The following is a 20,256-nucleotide window of genomic DNA, read 5'->3' as shown; positions in this document are numbered from 1 at the left end:
TTTGGCGCTTGCTTGCTGACGTTCTAGTTTTCACCACTAACCTTCGAACTTGGAGGTGGCTGGGTTTTCACATCCCCTCTGCCTTGGAGAGCAGAGACCCTCTTCCTGGACACGAGGAAGTAGACCTGCCTTCTCTAGACAGCGAGTGCAGCGAACCTGCCAGGTCCCTCAGTCTTTCTTTAAGCTGGCAGTGAGACACATTGTACATTGGCTTTTTACTTGGTGATTTATACTAGGAGACGTGGCTGGGTGATATCCAGTGTCCTTTTGTCTTTGTGTTTATTTTTCTTCCACATATAATGTATTTAAAGGATATGCTGTCTTTATGGTTACAGGGATAAAGATGGGGTTGGTGCAAGTTTTAATGAGAGGCCCCCAGTGTTCTGTGCTGGGATGAGAATTCTATTCTCGGGTAGATATCTTTCTTTCCTTAGGTGGCAGGAGGCAGTGTTTTGCTGCTTTTTGAAATAGCGTTTCTACCTAATGATTCTTGGAAGGATACTGAGAGGACATTCAGTTTCAGGGCATTATCAGCAACTTTTTCTCCTGTTGTTTGAACGTCTTCATTTAAGTAGCCAGAAAGTCTCCCTCCTGTTTGTGAATTATATACGAATATCCAGATGGTGGGAACCAGCCCCCTCCCCATCAGATCAGTTTGTATAAAAACTCTTTCAGGCTAATGATATTTAGAACTAGTTTTCTCAAAAACTGTTTTTGCTGCTTGAGAATAGTTAATCAGTAGAGAAGAAAGCATTTGGCATTTTTGCTTAATATTTTAGCCAAGTGAATTAGACAGGTTGGGGGAGGTTGGGGCAAGGAATAAGAAAGTGGGTGGGGGCAGCCCCATAAACAAGGTGATATATAATATTTTTTTTGTTCTCCTTTTAAATAAATACCGATCAGCTTTATGTTCAGAGACAATAGGAGCCGTTGGCTTAAATTTGCAGTTTACTGTATTTATGGCTGTAATATCAAGGTGCTGCCGTCGTAATTTCATGCCCCAATGAGAAGAGCAAGGTCGAAGCAAATGCTTCCATCGGCATCTGCTAGCACACTAACTCATAAACAAGGCCCGGCTGGATCAGGTGGCACGGAATAATACAGGCTAATGAAATACAGCACAGCTTTCCATTACTGTTAGTTTTTACAGTGTCGTCATTACGTGTAATTTATGTTTAAAAAATTCAATTTTATACAAGGCACTGGGAAATAGGGGTCTACAGGTCATCCAACGACTTTTAGAGGCTCTGAGAGTCCTTATTGTACTCTACTGTTCCAACAAAATGTTAATAAAATAAAATAAAAATACTTTTTCCCTTTCCCCTCCCCAAACCTCTTCTGGGAGAGTTGATGTTTCTTTTAATTTGGGGAGTGTTTTCAGCCAGCTGTCTTCTCTGCCTTCTGTCCTCCCAGAGAGTGCTGGGGCAGGTGACTAGTTGTGTTCTAAGAGAGGTGACCCCTCTGCTCAACCTTTGTGAGTCCCAGATGCATTGCCCAAGTCCTAGAAATGGAGGGAGTGGACAAGAGGACAGTGGCCGAGTTTCCCGTCCTTTGCTGTGGCTTTGGGGCCTGTGCCCTTGTCTCAGCCAGATCCTCCACAGTTTTATTATGAGCTCAGCCTGGGCTGGAGGCTACTGCCAGGCGTTCATTACTTTGCACATTTCCAAACCTTTTCTCACCTGGTGTTGGACCTGAAAGATGCAGAGGACGCTGCTATCTTCTGTCATCTGTCTTTTTGCTTCACCTGCATAGGGCCCGGCCTAGGCAGTGCCCAGCAGTCATTGAGGACAGTGTTGAAGTTACTTGTTCTGAGAAGCCCTTGTGCAGCCTATCCTACAGTAAAAGAAGACTGCCCCTTCTGGTGTCTGGTTTGGCCTGAGTCGTGGGGGCATCAAGCTCCTCCCAGGAGGGTGCAGCTCACCTCCATCCCTTTGGTTTTGTTTTCACTTGAACAGAAACCTTTAGAAAAAGAAAACAGATTTGTTTACATATTAGGGGATAAAAATAGGCAGGTGTGGCCACCCTGAGGCACTTGGTTCAGATGGCAGTGAAAGCCTACATTATTAATCAATAGGATGTCACCACTTGCTCTGTTCTTTCAAAAGCAGCCCACCCTGAAGAAAGTGTTGGAGAAGGAATCCTTGGCTGAGTGTCTGCACGGGGACCGCAGACATCTGGTGAAGGGAACTAACTTCTCTGGACATTTTTGGAAGTAGAGTGTAGAGGACTGAGGGAGCAGGACGTCCACCCTGGCGGAGTGCGTGGGTACTTCCCGCATCCTGAAAGTGAACTAGCTCTCTGTTTTGCAGATCAGGCAGCTGTGGTGCTGGCAGGTGAGGTGGCACTCTCTGCCTCTCAGAGTCAAAGCCCAGCATCCTGCTTTTCCTGCTCCCTTGTCCCTTCCTCCTCCTCTTAGCTAATGCTAGTAAGTGAGTGGAATAACTGAGCAGGACTTTCTTAGTGCTATTCTCTATCAATAATATATTTTAATTGTCATCACTACAGATTGTGTTGGGAGGTGGTAGCTCTTGAAAATCATGGAGTGGCAGAAGGGAAGTTACTGGAAGACCATCTAAATGCTAAGTGCTAGTGGTATCAGATAATGCAAGTTGACACCTCAACTAAGAGAACATTTTAGGCTTTATCAAAATGGACTAATTCTTCCAAAGGCAGCAGCTAAAGGAAGTCTTAAGCAGATGGGGAGGGGAGGAGGTTTACATGCCACTGGACAGTGAAATCCTTTGCTCCCGTCTCTCTGCTCTGCTCCTCAGACATTGCTCAGTCCCTCTGTGGTTAGATTATTCCTTGCAGATAGCAATCAACTGGAAGGAAGTGTGTGTGTCTAATTTGCATGAGATTATTTAAAACAAAACAAAAAAAAGTCTGCATTAGTCAGGGTGATGGTAAACAACGCAAAGAGATGCCTTTTATAATATAGCTTGTGCCTCAGCTTTCAGAGCCAAATATAATTCACTTACAATTGGCAGTTTCCTTTATTATTCCTTTTAACCTTTTGGATTCTGCAAGGTCTCAATCAAAGATCTGCACTGTTTATCTCTGCAGAGATGGGTGGGAAAGATGGGACTAGGGCACTTGGTCCTTTGGTAGCATCTTATTCCAAAAAGTGGGGTCCTCTGTGTACCACGTGACCGGGTAGGTAACTAGTTGTGATGTGGGGAAAGGTGAGTGTCCCCACTGTCTCTGTAAGTCCCAGATGAACTACCTGAGTCCTATAAATAGTCTTGACGCTGGCCAGTCCTGTCTACATTGAGGACACTCAAGAGGAAGAGGGCACTTGGAATCAGAGGCACCAGTTTGTGAATGGTGCCTGGATTGGATTTAGGGTTTGGGTCTTAGAACACATCAAGGACGAGGACGCTCTGCCTTTTCCACTCTGTCGTTCATAAAGTTGCCCGGGGTGTCATTTGCAAATAGAACCCCAAAATTAAGTTTCTGAGTTGTTTCAGTGTAGCCCCTGAACTATTTATTGGCTCTCACTTGTAGGTGGGGGTCCCTAGGGTGGTGACAAGTGGAATCCTCCTCTGACCCTCTTTAACAGACTGAAGACTTAAAACATAACTTCTGGATGGTCACCTGATTTTTTGTAACAGGGTTGGAGATGGACATCTGGGGGTTGGTACTAGCATTATCATTTTCTAGGACAAGTATGATGTGGGGCAGTTTCCACCTTCTTTGGACCTTGGATTTTTATCCCTAGAGAGAGCAGTGGCTGGAATAATGCTCCAGCTCTGAAATTATATTATCCAGTGAGCTTGTTAAAATGCTTATTTTTTAAAAGAGGAAAAATGACTCATTTATTATAACGAAATCAGAGCCCTGACTCTCGGAGAAATAGGGATATCAGAATTGCAGCCCATGTAAATTTAGAGCATCAAATGATAAGGTTTCTGAAAAACAAGAGCTTGGAAGGAAGTGCTGATGCCCTTTAAACCTCAGCCTCCTTGGTGGACTGGACTGTGATAACGCAAGGAACATGTTTTATTAGGAAAATAGGCTTCGCAAAAGCTCAGGGCCAGAGGGCAGAGCAATGGGCAGGGAGTCCTGTGCTTTTAACCAGCTCCAGCTCCCAGGGCCACGGCACAGCCTGTGACTTACTGTATATTTCCCCAGCGTTAAACATTATCGTACTTGTTTATATTTGAAAGAGCCAAAAGGGAAAATGAGAAAGCAACCGAATGCTCCTTTTGGGAAAATTATCCTCGTTTGCAACCAGCGGCTGACAAGGCACACCAGCCACCAGGTTTACAGAATTCCATAGTGTGCCAGTGACCAGCAGACTGTGCTGATGTCGCAGATGCTGCTTTCTTCTCTAGTGGCCGATTATGAACTGGTTAAAACAATGTCTCCCTTCCCAGCACTTGGAGAGGGGTGCCCTTCCTATTTCGGAAGCACGATCTGCAGTCGTTATGCTGTGAGAGGCTGAAAGGCAAAGCTCTGGAGAAGAAGGTCCTCTACTCTTGCCTGGCTTGTCCGTCTGTCTTGTCCTTGGTCTGCTTGGGAAGAGAAATGATGGGAAAATTAGCCCCTTTGCAGCCAGCTGGGGAGGCAGGGAGGACCAAGGCCCATCTGGCCCCAGTGCGTTCAGCTCTAGCCTCTTGTACTGGGAAGGTGGTAAGCGCCAGTGAGTGGTACTCTTGGAGCTTTGTCATCTTTCTCTTAATCTGGGGAGAGCAAGTGCTGTCAGGGGCCACCCAATAGCACATCAGGTTTCCTGCAGGGGGGCCTTCTCTGCTCCTTACTAGCTGTGTGTGGAAAGAGGGGAAGAGCAGCTGTTTTAAATGGAGACAGACCTCATCCACTCAGTGCAGAGAAAAGAAAAAAATGGTCCTGGGCCATTCCAGACAGCACGGGCACTCCCTTGACCGATTGTGGGAGGGCCTGAGGAGTTTGAGGAATGGCTGCAGCCGGCACACACCAACGTGGTGCAGGGCAGAGCTGCAGTCAAAAGCACTAATGTGCACCGTCTATTAGCCCCGAGGCACAGTGTGCCAGGCACCACGCTTTGAAGATGCTGATCCTCAGAACCGCCTCATACTTCATCTACCCCCAGGGGCAGGTGTACCATGCTGTGGGCTCTCTAATGGAGAGCTGCTGACCAGATGTGGAAAAACTCTCGGCTCTGGTTTAAAAGCTCTGTGCTGCGGCTCGCCTGAATAGTGGGATTCCCGGAACAGCACAGGCTGGCCCAAGTGGTCTGCAGACTAGCAGTGACCTCCCACCTGCTTTCCCCCCACTGTGGTTCAGTACTTCCCAGGTGGGCCCTGTGGGAGAGTTGTTCTGGGCACCACATGTCATTCCTGTTCTGTGGGTTGGTTGGCACCCTCATCCTCCAGCCTAGGGTCAGCATCACCAGTCAGTCTCAGACCTGTCAACCCCCACTGGAAACACACGGGGTCTTCGTGGGTTCTCACTTGCCTTTTACCCCTCCACGGGTAAATCCTCTCCACGTGTTAGAGCCACTGCAGATGGCGCCCTGCTATTTCCTGCTGTTCCAGTGCAGTGTGGTTTAGAGTGTTAGGAGAATTTAAAAAAAAAAAAAAAAAAAAGGAAAAGAAAAACTAGCCAAAGGCGATCCAGGCAGCCTGTGACAGGCTAGAGCAATAATCATCTGAAAGTTTGGGCCTGGCCTTGTTTTGATCTGTTTTCTTGTTTTATTTTCTTCTTTACATTCTATATCCCATTCATACTAATCACAGTCAGTCCTGATTTTTCTTTTTATTTCTGCATTTGTCATAAAATAAAGCAAATTATTCCCGTCTTCGGAAACGATCTAGACTAATTAGTCGTCTCACCCAATAATTAGTTTTTTGTTTCCCTGTCTGTTTTCATGCATTATTGTTAGTTTTTTCCCCTCTTTTTTTAACACCATTACAGATTAAAATGAGCCACATTTGCAGTTGATGGTATCTGTTTTCGGGGGAAGAATGGAGAATTGCAGTACGGAGTGACTTCAAAAGCAGCAATAAACTCAAGGATAAATTAAGGAAATTGAATGAGCCACATTTGGAAGCAGTGTTGAGGCTAATATTCTGTCGCTTAAGGTTAAATTGCAACTGAGAGAGGTTCTGGAGAATCCGAAATCGGGAAGGCAACTTGGTAGTAGGAGCAAGGCACTCTGGCCACGGGGGCCTTTTCTCAAGACAGATTTTGTTGCAGCCGTGGACACTGACCCAAAGGTCCTCACTCACCTGCTGTTCTGTGCTCTTCTCCCCAGGGCTGACCGATGAAGAGATTGATCTGGCTTTCCAGCAGTCAGGCACTGCTGCGGATGAGCCCTCGTCCTTGGGCCCAGCCACACAGGTGGTTCCTGTCCAGCCCCCTCACCTCATTTCGCAGCCATACAGTAAGTCACCTGCTCCTGCTCCTTCTTTAACCATGACTGGGACTCAGGGCTGTGGCCAAAGAGCAGTGTTTTGTGTTTCCCAGATTCAGCAAACAAACCAAGAGAAGCTGGGTTTCTCCCTGGTTGAGTAGAAAGCTCTTGGGTGTCTCCGAAAGAAAGTGACAAACCCCAGTGCTCTTTTAGATAGACTTTTAGGTTTGTGGCAAAGGTTGAAGAGGAGGTGAGGGGCCAGAATAAATAAACTGTGTTGTTTCCAGTGTTTTGATTACTGCAGTGAACTGCGCACTGTTATCGGCTCTGCTTCCATCCTTCTTTGACAGTGCTTTTGACTATTGCTGTTTCCCAGGTCACACTGTGAAGGTCTCATTTGCCAGTGCATTCGTCTTTGCTCACTGAAGGAACTCACCTCCTACTTTTATTTATTTATTTTTTTAAGTTAACATTCATAGGTTTAGTCCAGTGTTCACTCCAGTCCCTCCCTTGTCCTGACTCTACCAAGTGTATTCATGTTGTGGCAGTCTGTTAGAGAATTTCAGATTTAATGTGAAGGTTCCTTTTGAACATTGCTTTTAATTATTACATGATGTCATAACCCAGGGGAGGTTTCTGTTGTTTTTAAATGAAAGCTACCAATGTATTCTAGTAAAGATACAGTTCTTTAATCACTCACAAAAAAAGTCTGAAAAGGTTAAAATTGACTCCACAGCTGTGGAAAAATCACTCAATTTGTTGTTTTAACGTATCTTAGCATTAGCTCTATTATCTTCCAAAATGCCTTTTTAAATAATTGTCTTCATTTTAATTGTCTATCTCAGAAGTTTTAGTTTTTCAGAAAATGATATAAAACAGTGTTAGGGGGGCTGGGGATGTGGCTCAAGCGGTAGCGTGCTCGCCTGGCATGTGTGCGGCCCGGGTTCGATCCTCAGCACCACATACAAACAAAGATGTTGTGTCCGCCGAAAACTGAAAAAAATAAATAAATATTTAAAAAAAAAACAGTGTTAGGTACCAGATTTTAAAAGGTGTATTTTTAAACAAAAGATTGATTTCGATGCCTGAACACACAGTTGGAAGCTCCTCCTTTCTCTCACTTCACCGTAGTTTTCACCTGGCTTCATGGCGGCAGGTTGACACAGCCAGCAGGGTCTTCCCTCCTCCAGGTTGGCACTGTGTGAGAGTCCACTTTGGGTGTCCCAGATCTCCTTTAGATAGCCTCCTCCTCTGCTTTCTGGATAAGGCTGAGTGGGTGAGGCCTGTGCACATACACTCAAGTGTCTCGCAGTCAGAGCCTTGCCAGACAGCCTACAGGTGTCCTGACTGAGACGCAAGGGACAGAGCTTCCACACAAGCCCCAGTTTGGGCTTCTGGGTCCTGAACCTGCCACTTGTCCATGGCATGCGTCTCTCTTTTCTGGCCAGCATTCTTTCAGTCCACTGTGATTTGCTTCAGGTTCTAAACTTACTTTACGTGTTTCTTTTTAGCCAAGGGCTAAGTTTCCACACTTTTTCCTTAGTTGAGTCCCTCGGCCAAGCCGTTTAATGGGATTTGTTGAGGATAGGCAGTGGCAGCTGGGGTACAGAATTTTCTGAGATGCACATCTGTTCTGTTCCAGCTGTTTCCTCCTAAGGCTTAATACCAAACAGGTCTCTCGACTATTTGAGAACTTCTTGCTCAGAGCAAACTGTTCTGGTTAGTCATGGAGTTGGCCTAAAGTGGCATGTGTTGCCTGCTTTCCAGAGACACAAAGAGTTAAACTGTTAGTCTTTTTGAAAGGAGCAAAAGAGTGGGGCAGATAGCGGGCAGTTCAGTCATTTAAATTGTTCTCATGTCCAGATTGCTCTGAGAAAATGCATTACACGCTCAGGTATTTAGGTGAAAGTATTTTTGAGTCTCCTAGCCCTAAAAATAAAATACATCTTCTCAGAGACAGACTTCTTCCTGCTTTGACACTAGTATAAAAACAATGGTAATGGTAATTTTAAATACCTGAAGTTTTTAGTTGTCACCATTGAGCTTCATTCTTCTTATACCGTTAACATTGCTCCTTACAGCTCTCGGGGTGACTCTGCCTCTTCACTTCTGTACTTTTGCCAAGAGGTGTCAAAACTGCTCAGGGGGAAAAAAAAAAGCTTGATTTTGATTAATATAGAGAAACAAGACTTTGCCTGACTGATAATAAAACTGATAAATGACATTTGAATTACTTGTAGCGGTAATTTATTACATAAAATATCTTTTATTTGACATGCGATTAGTTGCTGGAAGCATCACTCAATCTGACTAGTTTAAACATGCTCTAAAATGAACCCCAGTAAAAACCAGGGCTGTCGACGGCTGGCGTTATGAAATATACTAATCCTGGAGTGAGGAAAAAATCTGACTTTAAATATTTAAATGATTAATTGGGTTTATATATTTTTTTTACCTTTCTAACCCCCTTAATTACAAGCAAACTCAGGGGAGTTTCTGAACTAGGTGTGCAATCTGCATGCTTATCACTGAGGCATTGTCTGCATCCTGGAGGGATTTATGGCCTCCGTTCATGTGTGTTCCTTCCGATTTTATGTCTAGATCCCTGGCAGCCCTCTCCTTTCCATTTTGTGGCTTTTTAAGGACATTCTATCTCTTGAGTCTCAGTCTATGAAGTGGGATTCCCTGGACCCAGCCCCAAATGCTCATGTGTCAGATTTGAGACCACCCCAGGGTTCAGTGCTCACAGATCTTTACCTCTGGACCTGCTGGCCTGCCTACTCAGTGGCAGATGTGCTGATGGGTGCCTCTTTTGATATCTCTGCTCTTTGGTGAATGTGCTTGACCTTGAGTTGTTAGTAAATGCCAGGTTCAGCAAAGAGAACATGGAGATGTACCAGGAACGTACCAGTTCAACTCCTCAGTATTTATTTAGCACCTACTTGGTGATTAGTACTATATCAGGTGAGAGATTCAAAACATGATTTTTAAAAATCTTATTGGCTCTTTTTTTTAAGTATTTGTTTCTTAGTTTTAGGTGGATACAATATCTTTATTTTATGTGGTGCTGAGGATCAAACCCAGTGCCTCACACATGCTAGGCGAGCACTCCACTACTTGAGCCACAACCCCAGCCCCTTTTTTTATACGCTTTTCAGGGAAAGATAAACTCTTAAGAAAAAGATAATAATATAAAACAGGGACTTAATGCCAAAATTAATTACATAGACAAGAAATTCCACAAGATTACAAAAAAGAAAAATTAACGTGGGCTAGAGAGTCAGGGAGGCTTTGTGAAAGTGGCAGGAGGTTGACACCCAGGGGAATGTTGTGTCACCTGGTGTGAGAATAAACCAGTGTTCTCAGGGCTTAACCCATTAACTCCCAAGTTTTCAATTCTGTGAACATAATAAATATTAAAATATTATTTCGAAGTCCCCATATTGGTCCCCCAGTTTAAGTTTTCATAGGTGTTTCCATCTGGAATGATTGGGAAAAAATGGGTTAAGAGAAAGTCAGGTAGAGCTCAGGAAAGTGGAACTGCGATCGAAGGGGGTTGGGGGTTGACATTCTCTGTTCCTCACTTTGGATCCTTTTTGTTGGACTTTGAGTTGGGAGCCAGTGCATGCACATGCGTGCAGCCGGCATGGTCCTGAACACAGGGTCCTGTTAGCTGCCAGCTGGGTGATTTGTACCCAGCTGCTTTGTCTTCTTTCATCCCAGACAGACGAGGAACAAGCAGCTTTGAGATATAAGCAGGACCCGTATAAATTTTGTAGGGCCATAATTTTTTCTCAGTCTTGAATATTTTTCCCCCACTGTCTTTGATAAGCAATTTTAGTCCCCTTCGAAGACTCACCTGTAGCTTCAGTTGCCTCTTGTTAAAATAGGATGTAAATGTCTGAGACTGGTAAAAGGCTTGGAACTATTTGATTAGAAATCCTGAGATGAGAGGAAGTGCTTTCCCTATTTTCTTCTTTTTTTTAGCCCCATTTAGTAACAAAATACTCAACTCTGATTATCTTATTTCTTTTCCTTTAATTTTATTTTTATTTTTGGTACTGGGGATTGAACCTAGGGGCGCTCAACCACTGAGTTACATCCCCAGCGCTTTTATTTTATTTTGAGTCAGGGTCTCGCCAAGTTGCTATTGGTTACTGAGGCTGGTCTTGAACTCAAGATCCTCTTGCCTCAGGCTACCGAGTTACTGTGATTGCAGGCATGTGCCACTGTGCCTGGCTGATGATCTTATTTCATGAGCAAGCATTTATTATTTAATGACTACTGTGTGCCAGGCACTATGCTGGACTCCAGGATGAACAGATCAACTAGGTATGTTAGCCATAATACCCAAGATAATCAGTTTATAAATAGAAAAGGTTTATTTTAGCTAACAGCTTTGGGAGTTCTAATTGATGATTGTGTGGCCCTTTTGATTTTGGACCTCTGGGTGGGGTGCCAGATAGCAATGGCAGGAGTACATGATGAGCCAAACTGCTCACATTATGACTAGGGAGCAAAGAAGAGAAAAGAAGGGGCTGGGGTCCTACTATTCCTTCAGAGTACACCCACAGTGGCCTGAAGACCTCGCGTCAGGCCCCATCTCCTAAAGGTTCCATTACCTTCCTAGGGATCTAACCTCTAGATCATGGGCCTTTGTGGTTCATGCCAAATCCAAACTACAGAGCTAGGGATGTAGCTCAGTGATAGAGACCTTGCCTCGCATATGTGGGGTCCCCAGTACTGCAGGGGCGTGGGGGACTATCCAAACTGTAACACAAGGCTCTCTCTGCAGTTGTTCTGGTGGGAAAAGTGTTAAGCAAGAACTGAGGTGCCTGTGAGACAGGCCCAGGGGAGGAGGTGGTACAGAAGAGGGAAAGGGCAGCTTCAGAGAGCAGATGTCTAACTGGCTGGGGATGACTGACTCAGTGACGAGGCAGGGTGGACAGGAGCACATGGGCACGAAGGTATGTGATGACTTTAAGAAGCCCTGGGTGGTTCTGAGCTGCTGGTCAGGGGGTACGGCAGGGGGCTGGGGGTAGCACGCCCCTACCTGACAGCCAGCCAAAAGCGCAGTGATGTTTGACTTACAGCTGCATTGTCTGATTATTTTTGAAGCTGTCCATGTTGACCATATTAGACTGGTACTAAAATTATTTGTATTATCTGGCAGACACCTGGGGGCACGCCAATCTGAGTCAGCGTTGCCTTCCTCCCCATCTTTGCCCAGAGCTCACTGCTGTTCTCTGAAGTCCCAGGTCAGTTGTTGACTCCTCCAGGGCATCTTTCCAATGCCCTGTTGTGACCAGTATAGTATAGAAGTGCCCCCTGGCCTGCTCAGCCCGCTGTGTCCCACCACACTCACTTCAATGTTTATTTCAGTGTCTTTCTTACTAAACTGACAATTCTGAGGCTTTTTTTTTTTTTTTTTTTTTTTTTTTTAATATTTATTTATTTATTTTAGTTTTTGGCGGACACAACATCTTTGTTTGTATGTGGTGCTGAGGATCGAACCTGGGCTGCACGCATGCCAGTCGAGCGCGCTACAGCTTGAGCCACATCCCCAGCCCCAATTCTGAGGCTTTTATTTATTTATTTTTTAATCTAGTGGCCTGAGGCTCCGACTTAGCAGGTGTTCTAGAAATGCTTATTGAATGTATCAGTGGTGATAGAAATGTGTTTGAGAATTGAAAGGCTGCCCTGTAATAGCAGGAGCTTGGGCCAGCTGCCCGGGCAGCCCATCGGTGAGAACTTCTGTGTGCTTAGCTCATGTGGGCTGTTCTGGGCAGGCTGGGAAGAAGTAAGGACAGGCCTGCCTCACCTTTGGGAGGTCACTGTTTGACGGAGAGGGAATCCCAATGCTTGGGGAAGGGCAGAGGCCTTCTTTTATGGGGGGACTATTGAGAGAATTCCATGACAGAATTAGGAATAAAGCAGACCCCAGAATGGTAGTCTTAGGGAAGGCTTTCTGGAGGAGGCAGGACTCAAATGGGGCTTAAGAGTCAGGACTGCATCTAAGAAAATGGAAGAAAATTTTGTGTTACATAAAGGCAGGCCTTCTGGGCTGCCATGGAGGGAGGTGCTTCAGTCCTCAGAGACCTGGCTCTCCCCTGCTCTGTACCCCAACCCCAGTGCGAAGGCTGACCAGGGCCTCACGTGCTAGGCAGGCATTCTACCACTGAGCTCCGTACTCCTCCAGCCCTGCTATGTCCCCAGCAGCTGCCTGGCAGTAATCTTGTGGTCCAGCCTCACTGCTCCAGCTCCAGCTATCCCCTGCTGAACACTCAACAAGAACAGGCAGAAAGAAGGAAAAGGGCAAGCCACCTTCTAGATTCCTCCTGGAAACTGCCCTCGTCACTTCCACTTTCTCCCCCTGGCTGACACAGTCTCCTGGCCATGCGTGTCTACATGAGAGGCCGAGAAAGGCAGGTGTTCAGTTTTCATGTCCCATAGGAAGTTTGAGTTCAGTTAAACACCAAGTCAGGGTAATGGTGACCTCTGGGCTGGAAGAATCGCATGGCTAGCTGCAGTGGTGTTTAGAAAGTTTTAGCTGGTAAATTAGGCAGGTTCACGATTGCTAATTTTATTATCCTTTATAACTTACATGAATGCCATTTTTTTTTGGTATGAGTCAAGTATCACAGGTATATATTTTTTTAATATATTTTTTTAAGTCGTAGTTGGACACACTACCTTTATTTTTATTTATTTTTATGTGGTGCTGATGATTGGCCCCAGCGTCTTGCACATGCTAGGTGAGCGCCCTACCGCTGAGCCACAGCCTCAGCCCCTCACAGGTATATTTTTAAAAGGTGCATTAGAGTACTCGGGTCTTGCCCTTTCCTTTGGTCTCAGCTGCTTGCTGAGCAGAAAGAGACCTTAACACCCACACTGCAGGCCATTGTTCTCCATCACTGCTGACTTCTTTGAGCTCTTTATTTTTTAAAAAATTCTGAACAGACTTTTAATTTTTTAAAATAAGCTTTGTTGAGGTGTAATTTACATAAAGCATGCCCATCTTAATTATATCATTTGAGTTTTGACAGGTGTACATACCCATGCAACCCTCACAGCATTGGAGAGCATTTCCAGTGTGCCCAAAGTTTCCATGTGCCCCATTTCCCGTGAGTCCACTCCTCTGGGGCAGCCCTACTCTCACTACCTGTTAGATCTCTTGTCCCCAGAGTTTGATGTAAGTGGAACCCCATGGCGTGCACTCTTGTGTCTGGTTTCTTTTACCAGTGTGATGGCGTTGAGGTTCATCCGTTGCTGTGCACATGAGAAGGCCCTTCTTTTATGCTATGGAGGCTCCACTGTGCCAGTGCACCACCCTTTGTTTATCCACTCACCAGTTGATGGACCTTGGGTTAGTTTCAGTTTTGAGCTATTGTGAATAAAACTTCTGTGAACATTCGTGTACAAGTCTTTATTTCTCTTGGATGAATGTCTCGGGGTAGAATTACTGGTTTATGTGTTAGGTGTGTGGCTAGTGACAGAAGAAACAACTCAGCTGTTTTCCAGAGTGGTTGTACCAGTTTACCCTCCCACCTGCCCTTCGAGTTCTCGTTCCTCTCTCCTCCCCATGGTTGATTGCCTGTCTTTCTGATTGCAGCAGTTGAGTGGTGTGTGTTGTGGTGTCCTTGGTGGTTTGGTTTGCCTTCTGTGGTGACTGGTCAGTGGAACATCTTGGTGTTCTCTTGCCCACTTGTGTATCATTTGTAAAGAGTCTGTTCTAGTCATTTCCCCCTTATTTTTGTCTTATCGAACTAGAAAAGTCCTTTATGTTCTGTTTCAGTTCCTCAGCCAGAGGTGTATTATGAGTGATTCCAGTCGACCTGCAGCCTACCTTGTGGGCTTTGACTTTGAGGTGGTGGGGGCGGTGGTGGGTACCTTTTTGTTTTTTAACGTTGCCTTTTAAAAAACAACAACAAAAAATGTATTTATTTTATTATTATTATTTCTTGGTACCAGAGATTGAATCTGGAGCACTTAACCACCAAGCCACATCTCCAGCCCTTTTTATTTTTGAGATAGGGCCTTGTTAAATTGTTAAGGCTGGCCTTGAACTCTGAGATCCTCCTGCCTCAGCCTTCCAAGCTGCTGAGAGTATAGGTGTGTGCCACCATGCCCAGCAAGATTCTGTTTTTGATGCCATACCTTTACCCCTCCCTGCTGCCTTCCTTTTACATCATGGTTTTTGTGTCTTAAGAAACCTTTGCCTGTCCCAAGGTTGGAAAGACTTTGTCTTGTGCTTTCTTCTGCGGAGAAGTTTCACAGTGTTAGTTGGTTTTGTTTGCTTGTTTGTTTGTTTGTTTTTGTGGTGCTGGAGATATAACCCCGGGCCTAGACAGGTGCTCCTGCAGCATCAGTTCTTTAGGTCTGTGCTTCGTTCTGTTTCTTTTTCTGTATGATGTGAGGTGACACTTTGTATGGCTGTCCTGCTCAGTCAGTCAGCATCTTATGTTCAAAAGATGACCCTACTGAGTTACTTGTGTCTCTCTGGGTGTGTATGGTGGCGTGGTGCTGGGGTTGATCCCAGGGCCTGCATGTTGCTAGGTAAGTGCTCTACCACTGAGCTCCACCTCCAGCCTTTCTAAGTTTTATTTTGAGACAATGTCTCACTAAATTGCCCAGGCTGGCCTTAAACTTGGAATCCTCCTGCCTCAATCTCCAGAACAGCTGGGATTACAGGAGTATACTGTTACCATGCACGGCATTACGCACAGCTGTTACTTGTCTCTTATGAAACGTCAGTTGACCATAGATACGTGGGTCTGTTTCTAGACTTCTCTTTTTTAAAACTACCCGCCCCCAATAGAGGGATTGAACCCAGGGCCTCGTTTCATGCTAAATAAAACAACTAAGCTACATCCCCGGCCTTACTTTTTTTTAAATAAAGCTATTGAAGTATATTTTACATATCTTGAAATGCATTTATTTCAAGTATACAATTCAGTGATTCTTAGTAACTTTAGTGAATGGCGCACCATTACTATAAATCAGTTTTAGAGCACTTTCACCCCCCAAGATCCTTCTGGCCCACTATTAATATTGTTCCTGCCTTGAGCCTCAGGTGACCTCTAATCTACTTCACATCACTAGTAAGTTACCTTCTCTGGGCATTTCAGGTAAATGGAGTCATTATAAGTTTTTGGCTTCTTTTTTTTTAGTCGTTGATAGACCTTTATTTTATTTATCTATATGGGGTGTTGAGAATTGAACCCAGTGCCTCACACATGCCAGGCAAGTGCTCTACCGCTGAGCCCCAGCCCCAAGTTTTTGGCTTCTTAATGTAAGAATTTGGGGTTCATCCTTGTCATAGCAGGATCTGCACTTTGTTCCTATTACTGCTGAATGGCACTCCATGTGGGGACACACATCATTTTGCTTGTCTGTTCTCTAGATAGGTCAGCTCCTGTTTGTTCTGTTTTTATTCTGGAGCTGGGCATGGAGCCAGGCCTTGCCAAGCCATGCCAGGCTAGTGCTCTACCCTAAGCCACACCCAGCCCTGTCTCCTGTTTTGGCTAACACTGATAACTCTACTAAGAACATTGGTATGCAAGTCTCGTGTGCGCAAATGTGTTCTTTCCTTCTGGGTAGATGTCTAGGAGTGGAATTGCTGAATGTAGTAGTGTTTATATTTCTGGATCTTTGATTTTTTTTTTTCCTGATAGTTTGTCTGTGTATGGGGACAAAGGGGAGGTACTTGGGAAACAAAGGATATTTTGACTCTGAGCTACATCACCAGCCCTTCTTATTTTTCATTTTGAGACAGGTAGGTCCTCACTAAGTTGCTAAGGCTGTCCTTGAACTTGGAAATCTCCTGCCTCAGCCTCCTGAGCAGCAGGTATCACAGATGTGTAGCAACATGCCTATCTCTAATCAGCTTTTTTGAAGTTCAACTTACATAAATAAGATTCATCAATTTCAAATGTATAATTTGATAAGTTGTACGGATGAGTTGTACTTCATTTAATTGACATAATCAGCCCGAAATAACAATGTAGAAAACTTCTACTACCCTGGAAAGTTTCTTTGTGCCCCTTATCTCAGGCCCTTCACTCCACCCCTGGTTCTGTTAACTCAGCCTGTGCCTCTGTCGCTGTGGTTCTGCCTTTTTACAAACTTCATACAGGTGGAATCATCCAGCGTGGAGTCTTTTGTGTTTGGTTTCTTAGCATGATGTTTTTGAGCGTGATCCCTGTTGAATGAACTACTTATATGTGTATAGTTCATTCCTTTTTATTGCTGAGTTGTATCCAGGGGTCAGCAAACTTTTTCTTCAAACAGGCCAGACGTCATGAGCCACATGTGTGTGTGTCACGTATTCTCCTCTTCTTCTTCCTCCTCTTTCTCTTCTCTCCCTCCTCTCCTTCCTCTTCCTCCTCCTCTCCTTACAGTCCTTTCTTAGCTCAGGGCCATGTAAAAGCAAGCCGAGGTGGGAGTCAACCAGCTGGCCAGGTGGTTTGTCTGTTGATCAGTTGGTGGTCATCTGGGTTGTTCCCAGCTGACGGCTGTCATGGGGAAGCTGCTGGGAACACTGGAGTACAAGTCTTTGAGCACATCTGCTTTCCTTTCTCTTGGGTAAGTACCCAGGAGTGGACTGGCTTAGCCACATGTTAGGTTTGTATTTAACTTTATAAGAAACTGTCAAACTGTTTTCCCAATGGCTGTCCCGGTTTGCATTCCTATCAGCAATATGTGACGGCATCAGTTGCTCCATCCTTTCCAGAGTCTGGGGTCATTGGTTTTGAAGTTTAGGCATTCTAACGTGTATGTAAAACAACCTTAGTGTACTTTTAATTTGCATTTCCCTAATGACTAATGATGTCAAGCATATTTCATTTTCTTACTGGTCATTTTTATATCCTTTGTGAAGTCTCTTACAATCTTTTGCCCATTAAACAACAACAAAAAAAAAAACTTGTTTTTTATTGTTGAATTATCAGAACTTTTTATATATTATAGTTTATAAGTCCTTTATCAGGTATGTTTGGTAGATATTTTCTATGACTTGTCTTTTAATTGTCTTGACAGTGTCTTTTGATTTTCAAAAGTTGTAAATCTAAGTGATGTTTATTTTATCATTTTTCCTTTTATGGTTCATGCTTTTTGTATTTTAAGATATCTGCCTGCTCTAAGATTACAAAGATTTCCTTCTGTATTTTCTTATAGAATCTTTTTTAAAAAATGTTTATTTTTTTACTTGTAGTTATACACAGTACCTTTATTTTATTTATTTTTTTTTATGTGCTGCTGAGGATCGAACCCAGGGCCTCAAACAGTGCTAGGCGAGCACTCTACTGCTGAGCCATAACCCCAGCCCTCTTATAGAATCTTTATAGTTTTCGATTTTTGTTTACATGTGTGATCTATCTTGTGTTAATTTTTGTATTTAATTTGTGAGGATCAAGGTTCATTTTTTTTCCCTCTGAATAGCCAGTTGTTTCAGCATAATTATTGCAGAGATTATCCTTTCCCCATAGAATACCTTGACCTCTTTGTTAGAAATCAGCCAGATAGGGCTGGGGTTGTAGCTCAGTGGTAGAGCACTTGCCTAACAAGTGTGAAGCACTGGGTTTGATCCTCAGAACCACATAAAAATAAATAAGTAAAATGAAAGTATTGTGTCCATCTACAACTAAAAAAAAAAAGAAAGAAAAGAAAACAGCCATCGCAGTGCTGCTGCGTTGGATGCATTGTTCCTGTCCCACAAGTGTGTTCTTGCTGATTTTGTCAGGTCTCCCCTGCTAATGAGAATTTTTTGATTGATAAGAGATATAGTTAAAGAAATTGAGCCATGTCGGTTTTGATACACCCCAGTGAATAGTTACGGAGCGGAGGTGCAGCTCCCCTGCCCCTGACACAGCTACTGACCATCATGGCCACCTAACCTGAGCCTCGGGGTGGGCAGACCTCCATGGAGACCGCCAGGGCTCAAGGTGCTTCGTGGAGTCCCTGGAAATTGAAGGAAGGCCCCTTTCCCGCAGCACTTTGTCCCCTGATCTTGTTGCAGCCCATGGTGTGACTCTCTGCTGTGTAGGATAGCGTTTGGTACCAGAGTCGACTGTCCGTTGTCCTTCATGAAAACACCAAGGAAGTGGTATTGGAGAGGAGCTGTGCCATTCTACCCATCAGCTGATCGAGCCCTCAGGGGAAGCACTGCAGACACAGGAGATGTCATTGTTCCTGGGTTCTTCATGGTTGGCAAAGCTCTGCCACCTTCAGTCAAGTGGTCTGTGCTTCATAAGCAGAAAAAAACATCAGGGAACCATCTGGCTGGAGAATTGGCACTGGGCCCTCTGACCCCAGGTTCTTACCCCTTTTCTGCATGGTCTGCCTGATTGGCCAACATCAGGCCTGAGACTCTGAAGCTTTTAAAAAGCTCATTTATGCCCGGCACGGTGGCACACACCTGTAATCCCAGCAGCTTGGAAGGCTGAGGCAGGAAGATCATAAGTTTAAAGTAAACCTCAGCAACTAAGTGAGACCCTGTCTCAAAAACAAAGGGGTGGGGTAGGGAATGGGGATGTAGCTCAGTGCAGAAGCACCCCTGGGTTCAGTCCTCAGTAATACACGTACATACATGCGCATGCTGGACTCACTCAATCCACTTCTCTTCCTTCCCAACTGGAGCAGAAGAGTGACTGACCCTAGATTATGCCCTTGGACTTTTGGGAGCAGGGCGACAGAAGAGTCTGCTGTCCCAGGAGTCCTTGGTTTGGCTTCTGTGCAGGGTCTGCACTGGACTTGGGAAATACTGGCCCCAGAGTGCGCAGGGACAGGAATCCAGGTGCTGGGCTGGGGTGTGAGCTGGTTTGGGGCCACCAGAGTAATTTGCAGTGGCCCTGGTCTGTTGCCCTTGGAAGCCACACAATGGGTAAGAGTCATTTCCATCCAGGTCTTTCCTCTTTCTTCATTTTGCCACAAGAAGGAATTGTATCACACATCTCCAAAACGAGTAAAATGGCATTTCAGCTTCTTGTCTTTATAGACTCTCTGAACTTTAGGAAAGATCATTCTGGTCCCTTTTCATTAATAATGAAAACCAGGGGGCAATAAAATGTTCTTAACGTGAGCCCAGCAGGAACGGAGCAGCAGTGAGGGGTGAAGGGTGAGCTGCAGGAACCACAGGTGTTTCTCGGGCCTGGGGAGGGCAGAGCTCTGACGAGGTAGGCAGGTGTGCAGGGGCCCCAGCTCCTGGCTCCCCAAGATGCAGTGTCTGCTCAGCCTTGGCAGCTCAGAGTCCCCAGGAGAAGGCTGCACTGCGTGAGGTGCAGTGGATATGTTTGCAAAGCAGCAGAAGCATCTAGCAAACTTGGGCTTCTGGTCCAAATTTTTTTGTTTTGTTTTGTTTTGATGCTGGGGATTGAACTCAGGGCCTTGGGCTTACAAGAGAAGCACTCTACCAACTGAGCTATATCCCCAGCCCCTCTGATCAAGTTTTTAACCTGGTTCCAGCTAATTTCTTGTTATTTAGAGGGTACCTGAGAGTCAGTGGTGCATGATTACTGAATGCAAGCCCCATGGGAAGGGGTTCTTTCTGAGGCTTTTGGCCACATGATGGACATCCTGGGTGTGGATTAAAGCCCTCCCAAGTGTGGCTTTCTCTAGGGATGGCAAGGCCACTCTGCCCTTTTTCCTCCTGAAAATGAACTGGTACCAGATGTTGAATTTTGCATCTGGCGCACAGCAAAGCTGGCTAGAAGAGAAAGCAGACGACGAAGTAAAGATCCGAGTGGGACTCCAAGGCCCAGGTCTTAGGGTCAGGGTGAAAGATAGTCTACCTCTGAGGTCTCAGAGCTTCCTGTTTAACAAGAAGTGGTTTGTGTGGCGTGGGGATGTCTGCAACAGGGCGAAGCCACACTCTCCACTTTCCAAGATGGATTCTCAGACTTGAATACCTTGCTGGTGTCACATAG

General features: G+C 45.0%; 1 protein-coding gene across 1 annotated transcript in view; it reads left to right on the top strand.

Moving 5' to 3' along the window:
* The window catches only part of Pex14 (peroxisomal biogenesis factor 14), a 138,920-nt gene that overhangs the window by 103,458 nt on the left and 15,206 nt on the right, over positions 1 to 20,256 (top strand). Inside the window, exon 4 of the mRNA XM_046424788.2 lies at positions 6,236 to 6,364. Coding sequence (XP_046280744.1) covers positions 6,236 to 6,364 — 129 coding nt within the window. The remainder of the gene's footprint in view (positions 1 to 6,235; positions 6,365 to 20,256) is intronic.

The sequence above is a fragment of the Marmota monax genome, unplaced genomic scaffold (genome assembly GCF_021218885.2).
Source record: "Marmota monax isolate L192 unplaced genomic scaffold, Marmota_monax_Labrador192_F-V1.1 WCK01_AAM20220418_F8-fsc00080, whole genome shotgun sequence".
NCBI classification, from domain to species: Eukaryota; Metazoa; Chordata; class Mammalia; order Rodentia; family Sciuridae; genus Marmota; species Marmota monax.
This window is presented reverse-complemented; position numbering and strand designations above follow the sequence as displayed.